The following is a 17,984-nucleotide window of genomic DNA, read 5'->3' as shown; positions in this document are numbered from 1 at the left end:
CCTCTGTACTCCTATGTAGATATTCCATAAAAAATCAGCCGTTTCCAGCTACAATAGTCATTTACAACATTAACAATGTCTACAGTGTATTTCTGATGAATTTGATGTTATTTTAATAGACAAAAAAATGTGATCTTCTTTCAAAAACAAGGACATTTCTAAGTGACCCCAAACTTTTGAAAGGTAGTGTATATATAGTACCAGTCAAAAGTTTGGAAACACCTACTAATTCAAGGTTTTTTCTTTATTTTTACTATTTTCTACATTGTAGAATAATAGTGAAGACATCAAAACTATGAAATAACACATATGGAATAATGAAGGAACCAAGAAAGTGTTAAACAAATCTAAATATATTTTATATTTGAGATTCTTCAAAAGTACACCCTTCTCCTTGATGATAGCTTTGCACACTCTTGGCAAAGCATGCCATTCCATGAGCGCAGCATTTATTTTTCAACTCGAATCAATGAGCCCAATCAGTCCTCCATGACAACAAAATCTCAAATCAAAAGACCAAGTCCGTATTATGGCAAGAACAGCTCAAAGAAGCAAAGAGAAATGACAGTCCGTCATGATTCCATGTGTTATTTCGTAGTTTTGATGTCTTCACTATTATTCTAGAGAACCCTGAGTCGGTGTGTCCACTAGTACTGTATATAACACTATTTTTTTCAAAGTGTGGTAAAATGCTCTCCTCTCTCATTCTGTAGATGCATTCTCTGCTATGGCTCCAGCACCAGCAGTGGCTCCAACTCCAGCTCAAGCCCCGGATCCAGCCCCAGCTCCTGCCCCTGCAACTGTCTCTCCTCCTGAACCTGAGCCCTCTGCACCTGCACCTGTCATTGACCTGCTAGGTGCGTACTGTACCACGAAATCCACCACTTCCTGTACACCTTCATGGATTTGACTCATGCTGAGTAACATATGACTTTTTCCATACTCTGTTCATCTTTTCGTCTTGTGTACTTTGTTTGCATACTACCCTGCATACTGCTTCCGAAGCTAAGCAGGGTTGGTCCTGGTCAGTCCCTGGATGGGAGACCAGATGCTGCTGGAAGTGGTGTTGGAGGGCCGGTAGGAGGCACTCTTTCCTCTGGTCTAATTAATATCCCGATGCCCCAGGCCAGTGATTGGGGACATCTCCCTGTGTTGGGTGCTGTCTTTTGGATGGGACGTTAAACGGGTGTCCTGACTGTCTGAGGTCATTAAAAGATCCCATGGCACTTATTGTAAGAGTAGGTGTGTTAACCCTGGTGTCCTGGCGAAATTCCCAATCTGGCCCTCAAACCATCACAGTCACCTAATCATCCCCAGTTTACAATTGGCTCATTCCTCCTCTCCCCTGTAACTATTCCCCAGGTTGTTGCTGTAAATGAGAATGTCTTCTCAGTCAACTTACCTGGTAAAATAAAAAAATACTTTTTTTGGTTGTTAAATATAGCTGTTAGGTGTGAAGGATATTTGTAAGTGGGGAGCTGTTCATGTGTACGTATATTTGTAGCCAGGGTAACAGACCCTAGATAAGTCTAGATCTAGGAGAGAGATAGTGTGATATGTTTGGTGTTGCAGTATATACCAGAAGTTTTCCTCTGCAACTGGTTTTGGATTATGTAGCCAATGTAGCATTGCTTGCTAGTTAGCTGTGTATGTCTTAGTAGCAGCCATTGAGCAGTGACCGTCACCCGCCCTGAAATCTAAAAGTACTGTCTCCCGCATCAAGAAACACCTTTGGATTTTCAGGTTAAGGCTTCTTGAGTTGCGTTGTTTTGGTGTGCAGAGAGTTTTGAGTTCATACACAGGTTGAGACGGAAATTCTACCCTCTTGTAATTGCATGGTACTTTGAGGTGTGCGTGTATGCTTGCGTGCATGCGTGCACGTGCTTGTGTTTTGCTGCAGGGTTGGGGAGTAAGGGATTATAAAAAACGGTAACTGTAATCCATTATGTTACCAGCAAAAATGATTGTAATCAGATTACCGATACTTTTGAAAAAACTAGATGATTACTTTGAGGATTACTTTTAAATTCAGAAAGGATGTTTACGGAAAGAAATATTTGACACTTCTCTGTTTTCTTAATGACATTCAAATCAGCATTGAAAAAAGGCTCAAGTTAAAGTTTGTTCCACTTGAGCGAGTCTGACCACAAGTCAGAGACCACTATGATGACACACCAAATGTGTTTGATTGATCGTGGGAAAAGAGCAGGAATAGTCTTTTGTGGGCTACAGTCCAAACTATGTCTTCCAATGGTGCGACTGCTGTCGGCATCCGAAGATGATCCAACTTGAATAAACGCTTGAAGGTAAGGATGACAGTAGTGGTGTAGTCTAAGGTGATATGGATATCACTTATTATTGAACCACACTGCTGTTCTCTCATTTAGCTATTTGCGCCTTACGGATTGTGGTTGTTGTGGATGGCTGTTCACAAATCTAAATCTGTATTTGAACCCAATAATGGTTGAATTCAAGAAGTTTAAGCTGCCTATCAATCATTGTTTTTGAAACCAGTGGTCAGCCTGTGAAAAATGCGTTCTTGTGCAATGGAATGGCATGCTTTGTGTGCAAGAGTGTGCAAAGCTGTCATCAAGGCAAAATGTGGCTACTTTGAAGAATCTGAAATATAAAATATATTTAGATTTGTTTAACACTTTTTTGGTTACTACAAAGTTTGGACGCACCTACTCATTCAAGGGTTTTTCTTTCTTTCTTTTTTACTATTTTCTACATTGTAGAATAATAGTGAAGACATAAAAACTATGAAATAACACATATGGAATCATGTAGTAACCAAAAAAGTGTTAGCAAATATAAATGTATTTTATATTTGAGATTCTTCAAAGTAGCCACCCTTTGCCTTGATGAAAGCCCAATCAGTCCTCCATGACAACAAAAACATTAAAAACAGATTAGGGCTGGCTAATACGTCCTTAGTTTTGGGGTCATGCTCAGGTAAAACAATTTGGCTAATCTATACTTCCATATTTCCAAGTCCTATTCTTGAAGATCAAGGGGTATAACATTTATTGGAATGACTGGAATTCTGATAGACTTTTATTTTTTAACGTGAAGATATAATTTAATTGTGTTGTTATCTGTAGTAGAAAGCGATGGGTTAGAAGAAGCCTACGTAACCAACCCATAAAGTAAAATGTAACATCCATATATGGCTAGCTATGTAAACTTAAACACTGATTTATTCTGCAATAGATGTCTTTCAATTGGTAACATACATTTTTGTCTTCTTCTAATGCCTCTTAAGGGGAAAGTAATCTAAAAGTAATGGAATGCAATCAGATTACATGACTGAGTTTGGGTAATCCAAAAGTTACATTACATTACATTACTTATTACAATTTTGGATAGGTAACTAGTAACGGATTAAAATTAGAAAGTAACCTAGCCAAACCTGGTTTACTGCCTGTCTGCCTCCCCTCCCCTCCCTTCCTGGCTCATGGCTAACTAACTCTTCCTTACTGTCGCTCTACAGACACATTCAGTAGTCCTACTCTGTTGGACTCTATGCCCGCTGCCCCTGGGGGACCAGAAGAGGATCTTTTGGGTGGTACGCACACACACACACACACACACACACACACACACACACACACACACACACACACACACACACACACACACACACACACACACACACACACACACACACACACACACACACACACACACGTTTTAGCTTTAACCCAGCTGTAACACCATAATCAATGTCCCGGTGAGCAGCTAATTAGTAGAATAAAGTGAGCTGGATTAGAGTTGTAGTAAAAGCCTGCAGACTGCAGTTCTCCAGGAGAAGGGTTGGGAGCCCCGGCTCTAAGACAGCCATCTGCCATTTGTGATTCATACTGTACGTGCAGTATGTTAATATTGAGTACCGTGACACACCGTAACTTAAATCAATGAAATTCTAATCAATGGAAATTAAAATCATTATCATCGTATATAATACCCTTATTCAAATGGTTCCCCACTTTCAGGACTGATGTCTCCTAGCCTGACTCCCACGGCGGCCCTTGCTCCTCTGGCCCCCACTCTGGCTCCAGCCCTCGCCCCTACCCTAGCTCCTGTCTCAGCCCAGAATGACTTGCTGGAGGGTGGCTTCGACACCCTCGGCGCCCTGCCCCCACTAATCCCCGCCACCCCAGCAGCTGCAGACACAGTGCCGGCCGCAGCAGCACCCTCTGGTGGCTTTGATGCATCAGGTAGGGGACACTGTCTGCTCCATGTGTGTATCCTGAGGGAAGTGTGTGTGTGTGTGTTCTGCATGCATGACTGACGCTGCCAAGAATCACCGCCACTGTCACTATTATGCAACGCTGAGGGATCAACGGTCACCACTGCTCACGGTTGAACTCCTCAACACTGCTTCTCTCTCACTCTCTCTCATCTCACATGTGCACATGCAGAACACATACTACTGTGCTCCCCATCCTATTTCAACTCCTTCTTTCTCTATACGTTGTTCTCCCTCTCCCTCCGTCACTCCTCTGTCACATACTACCCTTCCACATTTCTCCCCTCACATCCTTTCCTTGTCCACCCCTTCAATCCTCTCCTCTCGCCCACTCTGCCCTGGTCTCTTCCTGCCATCCCCTCTCTCTCTCTGTCACTGCTGGGTCATTGCTTGCTGCTACTGCGTAATTGGTGAGTTCACAAGCCTTTCTCCCCTCAGTGCTTTGCAGTATGAGCTGTTTTGTCATGTTCCCCATTTTTCTTTTTTATATTCCATTTCTGCATGTTTCGATATGTTTGTCTCATGTATGAGACAATGTAATGTATGTATTACTCCCATTTGTAACGTTTGCCAGATTCTACCCTCATTTTCAACATAGTGCCCTTTGAAGCTGCGATGCTGTCACTGTGGTAGTCTAAAAGCACATTTAAACACAGTTATAGACTTCAATGTTCAGATAATGTTGTAATGATTGCCTTACAGTGGCTATATGTTAATCTCTCGTGGGCAGACTAGATAAACATAAAATGTACCAAATTACACAAGATTTTTATTCTGGATTAACCGAGATTAGGTGCGTATTGTTTCTGCCCTGTTCGGTGCATTGCACATCAGAATACTGCACTGAATGCTATTGTTGTGGTGAGGAATTGAATGGTGATGATTTCACATCTGCCCCCTCTTTGTGAAGATTAGGGATAATAAAGATTTTATTCCATGCTGTATGTTTCCAACATCTTACTCCCCTTATTTCTACCCTTTCCCTCAAAGTTTTTGGTGGATTAGGGGACCTACTGATGCCAGCCATAACACCCCAGTCCACTGGGGGTAGTGTGGGCAGCACAGGCAGTGGTGGGGGGAATACCAAGGTGGCACCCGCGGTCGGGGGTGGCATGGCAGGTGCCACAGCTATTAAACGGCCATCCATCGGGGGCGACTTGGACTCCTCCCTGGCAAACCTGGTTGGAGGCATGTATTGATCACACCTGGACAGTCTTGATGGTTGTGATTACTGTTTTTTTGTCCGTTTAAAAATGATTTCTGAAATTGCTTTTTTTCTCTCTTGCAGATCTGGGGATTCAGAAAAAGTACGGACGGAATTTCTCTGTGTTCGTGCTTGTGTGTGTGTGTGTGTGTGTGCATGTGTGTGTTGTCCTTTTCTTTGTGTGCTTCCTAAATAACAATCAAAGTCATGCGGCATCTAGTGTGTACTCCCAAACCTTCCAGCTAGCTGATGACAACGTTGGTGTCCTGTGTGTCTCGTATAGGGACCATCAGTGGAATGACAAGAAGCTGACAGGAGGATCTAACTGGACCCCCCAGGTAGCCCCTCCCAGCTGGGGCGCTCCTGGGCCTATGATGGTAAAAGCCTCCACAAGCCTCCCAATATTAGCAAAGAACCGTTATTGGGACATTTAAAATTGAAATCAAATCAAAGTTTATTGGTCATATGCACAGGATACAAGTTGTAAATAGTACAGTGAAATGCTTACCTGCAAGCTACCCTCAACAGTACAATACACATTTATACAAAAAAATAGTAATGTTTTGGAATTTACACAATAAGAATATACAGTGTAGACTATGAAATGTGTTCGAGTGAGTAGTGATATGGTTGAGCAGCTTAGATGGATAGTAACAGCAATGGTGCACGGGTTTGTGCGTGCGCATGTGCGTGCGTGTGAGATGTTTGTGTGCGGGTGTGTGAGGTGTGTGTGTAAGGGTGGATGAGTGAAAGTCTCTTGGGTGCAGCTGTGAAGAGAGTCAGTCCCCAGTGATGGACTGGGCAGTCTTCACCACTCTCTGTAGAGCCTGGAGAGAGTAGAATTTATGTATATTGGAAATAAGCTGTGGACTTGAATGGGAAAGGATTGTTCAGGAATGGAAATTATGTTCTATGACGTAGAGCTGTGAACCGTTTTTGTCTTGACTTCCTGTTTCTAGGGTGGCCCTGCCCCTGGAGCCCCAGGTGCCCCTGGAGCCATGTCTCTGCCCATGGGAGCACAGCCTGGCTTTGGCATGGTGAGATACTGGACAGGATGCCCAGAAGCCAACATGGACAGCTATACTTATAAATGAGCTCAGTGCTCTTATTCAAGTCAGGAAGTAGTTATTGGTCAATTCCATTAACCCCTTCCATCTCTTTCCAGGCCTCAGCAGCTGGATCTGGAGTTTCCATGATGCCTCCCATGATGATGGGCCAGCCAATGATGGGTCAACCCATGAGACCACCCCTGCCAGGCGCTGCAGCACCAGGGGCACCGGTAACACACACACACACGCATGCACACGCACGCGCACACAGATTCACACTCACATTCATTCTCAGATTTAAAAAAATCTAAACCCTCAAACACATACACAGGAATGTGCACATAAGTATACAGAATCACCTGTTACTCCTTCAGTTATAAACTTATTAAAAGGGGAAATAAACTCATATATTCTTCATTAGTCCACTTTTGATACATTCTCATAAAATGAGAATTCATGAATTCAACATTCATGTTTTTTCAAGATATATTGCTTTTAGTCTCCCGATGACCAAAGTCAAAGTGCAAAACCATAAGACTTTTCTACAAATTAAACACAGGCTTGCTATTTGGAAAGGAATGAGTCTTGTATGTGCAAAATAAAGATACTTTAAAGGCAATGTATTTGAAGTGGTCCTCGATTCGTTCCTTCTGTTTTCCAGCTGTCTCCAGGACCTGCTGCCACCCAGAGCAAAAAGCCCAAGGACCCACTGGCAGACCTCAACCTCAAGGACTTAATGTAACCCCCCAGCCCAGGTGTGTGTTCAGGACATTAAACTGTCATCCTGGTGTGATGCTAGTCTTGCCTGGTGTCAGATCTGTTTCTGTGGTTTTGACAAATTATGATCGTTGTCATGCCAATGACTATAGGTGTTGGTTATACAGCACAAAGAGATCTGGGACCAGGCTAATGCTAGTCTTGTGTCAGTGGTCAAACTTAGGGTATATTTTTCTCCTTATTGTTTTCCAGCTCTTGTTTTTCTGGAGCTGGGCCCTCTGGCTGCCTGTCTTATTTTGGCATTCTGTACATCCCGGGACACCAGAGACCCTCCTCGGCTACTCACCCATAGGAGACCCCCTTCCTCCACTCCACCCCCGCCCCCTGTGTAATGTTGTAGCACAAACGGTGAAAGTGAAACCTTAGTGAGAAAAAAACAAGTGTGTGCTTAACTAGATGTAACCCTTTGTCTAAACAAAACCACACAAAACCTACAAAAAAAAATGTCTATAAAAGCAAGCCAGAAACCCGAGCAGAAGCTGAAGGCATATGTGCTGTATGTATTTAGATAATTTCTTCCAGTAGTGTTGGCGTGTTGAGTTGAATGATGGATGCGTGTTTGTTTGGTGCCCTCAGCTCCACCTTCGGCCTTGCACTGGCCTTCTGATCACTCTGGAGGGGGAGGGGCTTCCACCCTGCCTCACCCTGATTGGATAAGAGGGGTAAGCAAAGCAGCCCTGTAAATTTTAGATGAAATGTGCAATGTGTCGTTCACAGAAGTTCTTCTTCGGTGGTGTATATACATTACACTGGGAAATCTCTAAGGATTTGTCTCTACTCTGTACAGTATGTCTGTGGAAGAGCATATTGATGTGAATCTGATATCAAATTGTAAGAAGTCATGTGACCATTATCTTATTTCCTTTCATCTTTTGAACGTATTTAGAAACAAATATGATATGAATATATGATTAATATAAATAAGCAACATGTACGGGCTCCTGAATCCTAAATTACCATCCAATATTTTTTTTTAATGATGTTCAGTATATTTATACGTTTTTTTTTGTCAGCGTTTATTTTTCTATTTATTTTTTAGATTTGGGGCGTCATGACCAGCTTTATTTGTACTTCCTGTCTCTGTTGACATTGTTTGTGAATCTGCTGTAAAACGTTTTCGGATATTTTTATCAACAGGTCATATCTTACTGCCTATTTTCAGAGAAAATGTGTTTATATTTGAGTTATTCCTATTCAAGAGGAAGGTCAAACAGTGCATACCAGGAGCCAAATCTTGCCAGTATCTCATATCTCAATGCAGAGGAGAACAGTCTTTTGTTAAACCACTAAAACAAGTTGTGTACAGTAAGTCTACTTCCTGGTATCACTGGCACTCTCCCTATGGACCTATCACTGTCCTCCTCGTCAGTGGTCTGCTGTTTGATTTTCATAATTGCTCGTACTTTATTATTAGCATTATTACTATGACTAGACCACGATTGGTACTGGATATGTAGTGTTATTTTTGTATTTGAGAAGAAACAGAAACATCCTTATCGCCCTGTTCCCCCCCACCCCAGATGTTGTTACATGTTTCCGTTCCGTTTCCTCCCGCCTTGTTAGTGAATCAGTAATATTGTACATGGTAACATGGGCGGAGTGGAGAGCCTGTGTATACCCAGTCAGAAGGGGACACTGTTGAACAGTGTGCATTCCATGTCTATCTAGGCAGCTGTTTAGAACCAGTGAAACCAGTCCTGTGCCGTATAACCCCCAGATATAACAAATACTGTGTTGTGTCATTGCGAGACTGTTTCGACAATTGTTGTGGGGAAAAAAATATGGATTTCAAAAAATGGGAAAACATCATAATTTTCATTATTGAGTTACATTATTATTTGATTATTATTATTTACTATGCCCCTCCCCAGTGCATGTAAGCCCTTTTAGATGCAATAAACTCAATGATGGAAAGAATGGACCATTACTGATCGCCCATCTTGTTCCTATATTGATAGATCAGAACATGGACGCATTGCATTTTTAATCCGGTGCACTAAATGTCATGACATAGGAATGACATCAATAGGCGTAACCTGGGTTGTGTTCATTAGGGCGCACGATTGAAAACAATTAAAAAATGTAAATGACTGTTTCTTATTGGACAAGTCCAAGAAGTGCCTAATGATCATGACCCTGGCTACAGGCATAGATGTGTCATGGATACATACAGTACATCACTTCTCCTCATGGTAAACACACATACAAGTTGTAATCTTGGTTTAATTGTTGTTTTTTCAATCATGGTGACATGTTATTCATTTTATGTTGTTTGGTCATCAATGGCAAACTCGTATACATTGTGGTACATAATAAACAAGATGCATCAGCATGAACACTTTAGAATGATGATTGTTATCATCACATACCATTATGGCATTTGTTGTCACCACTAGCCTTCAAATGACATGAATCTAATGGAAAACTGAATATCGAAATAACGTTTTTAATCTGAAAGCTCTGTTACATCAAATCCCCTGTGTAGCCTCATATTAAATACATCGTTACAGTACTAGGCTACCAAACATATATTCCGATAGGTCTCCCCAAAGTGCACAATTTTATATTTATGAAATTAGCACCAAGTCTCTTGATAAGCACCATCATTTTTATGTGTATGGCAATGAAACCACATTTTAATGCACTGCTAGAGTAAAAACAAAAAGAACGAAACGGTAGGACTGAAAACAATCCTGTTTTTTTCCAGGATCCCTTTGGAACCTTTCACTAATTAGTCATGGAAACATAATCTTATAAGAAAAGGTAGTTTTACAACAAGGGACATTTACAGGAAACTCAAAAGATCTAGATATACATTATTTTAAACACCAACACGTTGATTTAGAAAATATTTAGAAAAAAGTCAGTTATAACCTCTTAATATACTCAAATGTTAATTTCTCAGAAAAAAATGTTGCTTTCTTCTGGGTCGTTCACCAAAGCCAATGCAAACTTTCTTGTTCCTTTTGCTAGAAAAGGGAACACATTTGAAAATGTTGACATCTCTGCGTTCATTAAGGCTGCCTGGAATATATGAAATAACAAGCATCACTCCCCTGAAACAGCTGAATATACAACATTCTATCAAAATTGGTCAAACCTAAGAATCTGTCAAAATATTCCCGTTATCATAAACACAGACCTAGTTGGACCTGGCAATATAAAATCATGATATTCATAAATTTCTAGAATGTTTGCTTTTTAATAATTTAATAAATTAGACAAGGCAGAACAGCCATAGTTCTCTTTGATCTGTTGACGAGTTCCTGTAATCAACAACAGGGAGTCTGTATGGCCGCTTGTGTGCGATGAATGCTGTGATGAGGCAATCTGTGCCAGTTGCCAGTGGGAAGCACAGGAGGTAATAGAGAAGAAGACAGAGGAAGGCAGTCGGGCAGGCGGGCCCCTGTTTCGTTCGTGATGGAGGGAGGAGGGTGGAGGGGTGTTGTGACATGTTGTGTGTCCCTCAGGCGTCCCGGCACTCGCTGGAATCCCCATGGACCCAGTAACAGATCTGGGCATACTTGAGGGGCGTTATCCTCACCGCCACATTGTAATCTTGCTGCGCCCCATTGCCGTTGACATCCACCCACTGGTGGCCTGAGAACACCCCGATGATCTTCCTCTTCCATTTCTTCTTGCCGGGCTCTTTGAGGCGGATGTAGACCCCGGAGCCGCTTGAGCCGGGCTTGGCGTCGCAATACTGATACAGCAGGTCTTTGGACTCCTCCGACACCGAGCAGAAGCGGTACACCAAGTTGTCGGGCCGGTCATCGTCGAAGCCTGAGAAGTGGATCCTGCCGGCGGGCAGCTTTTTGACCGAGGGGATGACGCCCAGGTCCATGTGCTTGACCTTCTGGGCCTTCTTCAGCTCCAGCACGGCATAGTCATAGTCAGCCGCCACACCGTCCGACGCCCCGCCTTTGAACCAACCTTTAGGGACCTGGGTCTGCTTCACTCTGGTCCACCGGAAGGATGGCTTCTCTACCTCTGCGCTGCGACGACTGCGGCTCTTTCTGTCCTTCCCTTTCCCTCCTTTCCTCTCTTTCACTCCATCTTTCTCTTCTTTCTCTTCTTCCTTGTCTTCTCCCCCTTTCCTCCTCTTGCCTTTCCCCCGTCCTCTCTTCCCCTTCCCTCCTTTCCCACGCCGGGATTTCTCTTTGAGGACGCCCACGCGTAGCTTCTGTGCTCCGCTCACGTAGTCCTGTCCGTCGTGGATGCAGTGGGCGGCCGTCAGGACGTGTTTGGGGGATAACAGGACACCAGAGCAGCCCGTGGAGATCTTGACGGAGGTGGAGAAGGGGTACTTAGTGGAGAATTGCTTGTCAGCGATGCTGAAGCGGGTGTCTGTGCCGTAGACCTCCCGTCTGCGGCGCGACTTGGAGGAAGTGGAGGAGTTCCCAGCAGGCCAGGCGTTGACCTCGTTGAGGCCCTGCACAGACACAGAGGTCAGGGTGCGCGTTCCGTTCTCATACACCGTCTCATAGGACAGGAACTCCTCCAGGTCAGCCAGGGAGGGGTCGGGGAGGCGACGCTGGCACTCAATCCCACAGGTCCCGTTCAGCTCTCCTTGAGGTTTGGCCATGAAGCCGGGGTTGCTAAGGGCCACCGTCCTCCTGTTCCTCACCAGCGGCAGCTTCCACTGTGGCCAGGTATACTCATCATCTCCTCCTGTGGCCTCCTGTGCTTCCACAGCCACCACCACGACCAGTGACGTCACTGAGAGCAGGAGACACAGGGGTACGGGGCCCATTGTGCAGATGGGCCTGGCTCTGGAGGGGCGAGGAGAGAAAGACACTATAAGGAATGGTGGAGAACGCTGAGGTGCAAATACAGTGTGCTGTCAATGCTTTGTCAACATGCATGTGTTTTCTTTTTAAATGGCTTCATATGTCTATTGAACAGAATAGACGGAAAGATTTTTTTTAAATGTGATGCTGCTCTACTTCCACAACATACACACAAGCAGTATAGCCAACCAACTCTGAGATGGGTTAGTAAAAACTTTCTACTGGAACACATTTTCATGTGGTTGTCACAGAAACCACTGTTGTCAATTTACAGTTTGAGGCATCCATCTGTTGTTGGTCAAACTTTTCAGCTGGGATGGGATGGCATTTCATTTGGAGGGTATTTTTTATACGTCTGACTCCGAATACAAACATACTCAGACAAAGATAAATGAGGTCAAATCCTCTCTTCCCCAAAATACATCCAGCACCAGCGTGCCACATCCACAGGAGGGCAATGTAATCCAGAAAATGAACGTCTCACAAGTTGCCAAATACAGAGCACTGAGAAGAAGCGAAGCTGTCAAAAAAAGTGGGCTGTGCCTGTGGCTAACAAAAGACCCAAGAGCACTCCTTGTTTACTAGCACAGTTGTTTTCATGGACACAGCCATCTTCAAAATGCTCATATCAACAAAAATAAGGTGTAGCAGCATCTTCATATGGAAACGGTTAAATATAACTGACAGTGTAAAGAAATTATAGCATTTCATTGAGTTGACATAGGAGCTGTGTGGTTGAGAGGAGATTTATGGAGCCTGAGGCTGAGTGGAGGCTGTGGCCAGTGGGGAAGAGAGGAGGAGGATAGGACCGTCCCTGGGGCTCTGACTATACTGAGATGGTGGCTTGGAGCTTAGCCACATGGTTAGCCTTTAGCTGTCAGTAATGACCATATCTGGTTTCTCTCGGACTCTATGCTGCTCTCTGCTTCATTCCACCCACAGTTTGAAGACGTAGGCCGACATGACATCACACAAGAGGAGAGTTAGACTGTGGCCGAACTGTGGAGTAACTCGCTAAGTGTGAGGGTGCTAATGGGGCTGATAGCCGTGGAGGAAATATAAATCCAGGGCATTCTATTCATTCAACAGACCATCACTGCACTACCGAGCAGAGAAATAGCCCTTTGTCAGCAGCTGTGTAGATGTAGCTCAACCACAATTCTATACAGAGAATAGAACGGGGGGGAAGTCATTTGAGCTACGGTGTAGTTCATAAAGGGGCCTAAGCAGTACTGCTGTCGTGCAAATCCAACAACCATTTCGAACAATGGTGGGATGGGATAGAGGTAAAATGAGGAGAAAAAACACCCGATGTGATTACAGTACATTCATCCAGCCAGTTTGAAGAGCCTAAATACCCGTTGGCATGCTGACTAACATCTGGCCTTCCAAACGGAGGCCGAGCCTGTGAGGGAGGGGCGAGCGTCGGTGGTCAGGTGTCTTCCTTGCATTCCCATTCAATCAGATGCTAGGCAGTGTTAAAGTGAAAAGCCGCCAGGCGTTGCACGGTGGACGGATGAAGGAGATGGACGGTAGGAAATAATCCCATCAAAGGGTGTGCTGTTGCATCGCCAACCATAGGCTACAGGGGACCAGGTCAGTTTGGCATTATCCAACCACACCTCCCACAGGGGAGTTCTCCTTCTTCCACCTCATGTAGCAAACCATATGCCCTGTCCGTTTCAGACAAGTGGTATGTCTACTGTAAGGGCAAAGGTCACACATGGCCTATCCCAGAATAGCATGTATTATGCCATTTTATGGCATCTTAATGCAGTTCTGTCCATGGTAGGTCTTGACACCTGAGGATTCTGATTTATTGGCCTCGGTTTGTGTCTACAAATCAAATCGCTCAACTGTGGATGGGATAGCCATGTACACAACACCATACATCTTCAAACCAACCTTACCCTTAAATAAAACAAGGTAGAATATAAAAAATGACATAAGAATGACTCAATGAATTTGAAATGTGGTGTCAGGAATTTGACCCAGGTTTCTGGCCAAAAAGACACTTTCTCCCAGACCAAGAATAGCACAATTCAACAGAAAATTGAAATTATTGAGGAAAGAGCAGAGACTGATATGTTGCCGGGTATAATTTGATGTTAAAGAATGCCTGCATTTAACTGAGAGATTTTCCATAACAGTATAATCTCTCAAACGCCATACCATACACCATTTTCCACTCCAGCGCATGGTCGAAAGAATGACGCACAAGGCCACCAAAAGATGGTGCTAGATTGCAATCTCTCTCGCGCGTTCCTTAATTTCTTTGTTCATAATTCGGATTTTTATGGGAAAATATCCTCTAAAATCATTGTGGAAAAATGTCGATACAATAAAAATCACTGCAAGCAAGGGTGTTCTCTTGGTCCTAAAGTGTCCTCTTGGTCCTAACTTCAGTAATTATGATGCAGATATGTTTTGTTAATAACTAGACTATCACGCAACCTATCTTGGAAATGGAAAATGAGATCAACTATTGGTTATCAATAAAGCCATGAGTTGGCTATTAATATAAACATTCATAATAACCTGGCAAAATAGGTTTCTAATCTCAAGGTTAAATAAATTGTGTGAATTGTAAATAATTGTTTTATGCTACTATATCTAAAATATTTGATTTTTAAGAAGTCTATGTGAAAATATATATATATATATAAGATTGTAGCCTAAAAACGAAACAAGAATAAAAGAAAATGAGTTAATGAATTAACCTACCACATTTGCATGTAAAAAGCTAACTATCACCTGTTCCATGTCATTGTCTCAATGACTACTCAGATAGTAAAAAAAAAATGCTTTAACAAATACAAATTATTATCCAAAACAATATTAGCCAAGTAATGAATATAATAAAATGAAAATTCCCATCAATATATAATTTAGCACATTTTGAATATCTCCATTATCAAGAAAATAAACCAAAAACCGTATTATGAAAATAATGAACTCAAAATAAACAAAAGCCTCTGCAGCTCCATACCTGCTTGCATTCGATTTATCGATATGACAAATCCTCAAATCAGTTTTTTATTTCCAGAAAGAAACTTCTATTGCATTTAAGACGTCTTCTTATCAGTGGACGAGGTTCCCTTCTCCTCATCACATTTGCACCAAAGAGGCTGAGAGAAAGTCGCAGCAGCCAGAGCCCTCCGTGCGGGCAGCGCTTGATGCTGAGAGAGGGAGGAGGGAAGACAAGTCTGAAAAATATTTTTTCACTTTCGACAAAGCTGTTTACATAGGCGTACATGGGAGTGACCAGCCGGTTCAGCTAAAAAATGCTGGATTGATTGATTGAATGAATGAGTGAGTGTTTGTCAGTCTATGCAATCCAATAGTTCTATATGGCCATCAATTGGATACTGTGTTCATGAGATGCTGTTGCGCCCTATGAAATACATATTACATGTCAGCGTCATTTTCTGCGCTTTATTCAATCGAGCTTTCATTCGACCGGGGACTGGAATTAGTTCCAGGGAGCCCACAATGGCACTCGCAGACTGCTTTCATTGTCGCCCGTCTGAACTCCCACATCTGCTGCACTTGTCTCTGTGCTCGATGAGGTGGTAAACACACTGGCAGGGGGTCTTTGCGCCATATGCACCCATGCCGCGACAGAGAGCACTATTCACGAAAACATGCCTAGAATAGTGAAGCTAACTGTCCAACGGGGTATAGCGCAATCGAATGGGATGCTCATTTCCGTTTTATAGGGAGGATGTGCTTCACTTGGATCTGCATCTGTAAAGATAAAGGGAACCACCCACACTAATCAGAGGAGGCTGGTTGGAGCAGCTATTTGACGATAGGCTCATTGTAAAGACTGAAATGGAATATATGGAAAGGTGTCTATCACATCAAACATATGGAATCCACATGTTTGATTCCATTCCATTAATTCTATTCCAGTCATTGCAACGAGCTTGTTCTCCTCTAGCTCCTCCCACCAGCCTCCTCTGCCACACTTGACTATCCATGTACTGTAAAAAACAAAACAAATGAATCAGCATTATTTTTGTGAGTTGGGTGGACTTCAGAAGAACAAGGAATTTGAGCTAATGGATTGAACATTTGTTCACTCAACAAAAACAGTGAGCTGAATGTACAAAAACGTGTTGAGTAGAATTACAAATTAATGTTTGGAAGAGAACACTGTAGGGGAGAGTGGGGTAAGCGGAGCCAAGGTGTTAGTTCAGCCACCCCTTGTTTGTAGGAAACAATACTGTCTGTGAAGGAGCCTGTCAAGGAAGAAACCACATGGAATGTGGTGGCATGCAAGTTAGCTCCAAAAAAAACGGATTTTCACAAAGGCAAATTCATTTCTGTTATAGGTTTTATGAGCTTGTATCTTAACCAAAGTAGATTGCTTGAAAATTGTTGTATATTGTACATCAACTGGGGTCTTGATAAGCTACATTATGAGGTCCTAAACCTAGCATGACAGTGCATCGTTGTAGGCTAATATAGTCAGAATGTTTGGCCTAGGGTAAGTTGAGCCAATGGTCACCATACCCCATACAAATCATGATTACATTTGGTCAGTTTTATGCAATGTGTCATGCATATGAACTCAAGATAGTGCATTCTTATTGTTACAGAGCTGGCATCATCATGCCCCTTGTAGACAAACATAAAACAAGCAGGGGTCTAGCCCCCTTTGAGGGCAGCCAAAGAAGTGAGATGAGAAAAGATGTCCATTCGAGCAGCAGCAAGAGATTAAAAAAAACACTGAAGAGGAACATTGGGAAGAAGAAAAAAACTGTCACGCCCTGATCTGTTTCACCTGTCCTTGTGCTTGTCTCCCCCCCCCCCCAGGTGTCGCCCATCTTCCCCACTTATCCCCTGGGTATTTATACCTGTGTTTTCTGTTTGTCTGTGCCAGTTCGTCTTGTTTGTTTAAGTCAGCCAGCATTTTCCCAGCTCCTATTTTTCCTCAGTCGCTCTTTTTCTCATCATCCTGGTTTTGACCCTTGCCTGTCTTGAATCTCTGCCCGCCTGCCTGACCACTCTGCCTGCCCCTGAGCCTGCCTGCCTTGACCTGTCGTTTGCCTGCCCCTGTTTTTGCAATAATCATTGTTACTTCTACAGAGTCTGCACTTGGGTCTTCCCTGAAACCTGATAGTACGAACTGGTCATGACTGACCCAGCAGACTTGGAAAAGCTCCGCAAAGCCATGTCCACCCAAGGAGCCATTTTTAGTTGACACTAGGAGTTTGATGGAAGGGTTCCAGGATGTGGCCGAACGTCATGACCTAGCATTGGACGCATTGCCGTAGAAGTTCTTTGGTTTGCTTACCAGGTAGCCTACTACAACAGTAACCTCCCAGCACCTCAGTTGCCTGGATGGTAGCAGCTCCGTCACCCCAGTTTCCCGGGAACCCCACTTACCTCCCCCGGAGTGCTACAATGGAGATTCCAGAACATGCCGGGCCTTTCTCTCCCAGTGCTCCTTAGTTTTCAAGCTGCAGCCTTCTTCATTCCCCTCAGACCGCTCAACGATAGCATACATTATTACGCTGATGTCCGGGAGGGCACTCGTCTGGGCCATGGCGGTGTGGGAGCAGCCTCAGTCTGGAGGTATTTGTGGCGGAGGTGAGAAAGGTTTGAGGCTCTGGTGTCCGGGACAGATGCTGCCCACAAGTTACCTCAGCTTCGGCAGGACTCCCTCAGTGTGGTAGACTATGTGGTGGAGTTCAGCACACTAGTAGAGGAGGCTACCGGGAACCCGGAAGCGCTGTTCGACACGTTCCTGCATGGATTATCGGAGGAGATAAAGGATGAGCTGGCACCGACGGATCTCGACTCACTCATTGCTTTAAACATCCGGATCGATGGTCGACTACGGGAACGTAGGAGGGAGAATAGGTCCGATTGCGGTCCCAAGCGCTCACTCAGGGATCCCACCT

At 43.6% G+C, this 17,984-nt stretch overlaps 2 protein-coding genes across 2 annotated transcripts in view; one reads left to right on the top strand and one right to left on the bottom strand.

Moving 5' to 3' along the window:
- The window catches only part of snap91a (synaptosome associated protein 91a), a 58,624-nt gene extending 49,425 nt beyond the window's left edge, over positions 1-9,199 (top strand). The window contains exons 21-30 of the mRNA XM_064945305.1: positions 714-857; positions 3,494-3,568; positions 3,996-4,220; positions 5,243-5,440; positions 5,541-5,559; positions 5,740-5,833; positions 6,416-6,493; positions 6,622-6,735; positions 7,167-7,260; positions 7,475-9,199. Coding sequence (XP_064801377.1) covers positions 714-857; positions 3,494-3,568; positions 3,996-4,220; positions 5,243-5,440; positions 5,541-5,559; positions 5,740-5,833; positions 6,416-6,493; positions 6,622-6,735; positions 7,167-7,247 — 1,028 coding nt within the window. The 3' untranslated portion in view covers positions 7,248-7,260; positions 7,475-9,199. The remainder of the gene's footprint in view (positions 1-713; positions 858-3,493; positions 3,569-3,995; positions 4,221-5,242; positions 5,441-5,540; positions 5,560-5,739; positions 5,834-6,415; positions 6,494-6,621; positions 6,736-7,166; positions 7,261-7,474) is intronic.
- Positions 9,200-9,249: 50 nt separating this feature from the next.
- Positions 9,250-15,263, bottom strand: prss35 (serine protease 35). The gene is made up of 2 exons (XM_064945304.1): positions 15,062-15,263; positions 9,250-12,054 (listed from the first exon to the last, which is right to left on the bottom strand). Exon 2 carries the CDS (start codon positions 12,033-12,035, stop codon positions 10,749-10,751), a length of 1,287 nt encoding a protein of 428 aa, XP_064801376.1. The 5' UTR covers positions 12,036-12,054; positions 15,062-15,263; the 3' UTR covers positions 9,250-10,748.
- Positions 15,264-17,984: the final 2,721 nt, after the last annotated feature.

This window comes from Oncorhynchus masou, chromosome 29, assembly GCF_036934945.1.
Source record: "Oncorhynchus masou masou isolate Uvic2021 chromosome 29, UVic_Omas_1.1, whole genome shotgun sequence".
NCBI classification, from domain to species: Eukaryota; Metazoa; Chordata; class Actinopteri; order Salmoniformes; family Salmonidae; genus Oncorhynchus; species Oncorhynchus masou.
Note: the sequence above shows the minus strand (reverse complement) of the source record. Positions and strands in the feature narration are given on the sequence as shown.

What these genes read in the sequence shown, in the direction of transcription:
- prss35 (XM_064945304.1), bottom strand. Translation starts at nt 12,035, where the DNA reads ATGGGCCCCGTACCCCTGTGTCTCCTGCTCTCAGTGACGTCACTGGTC.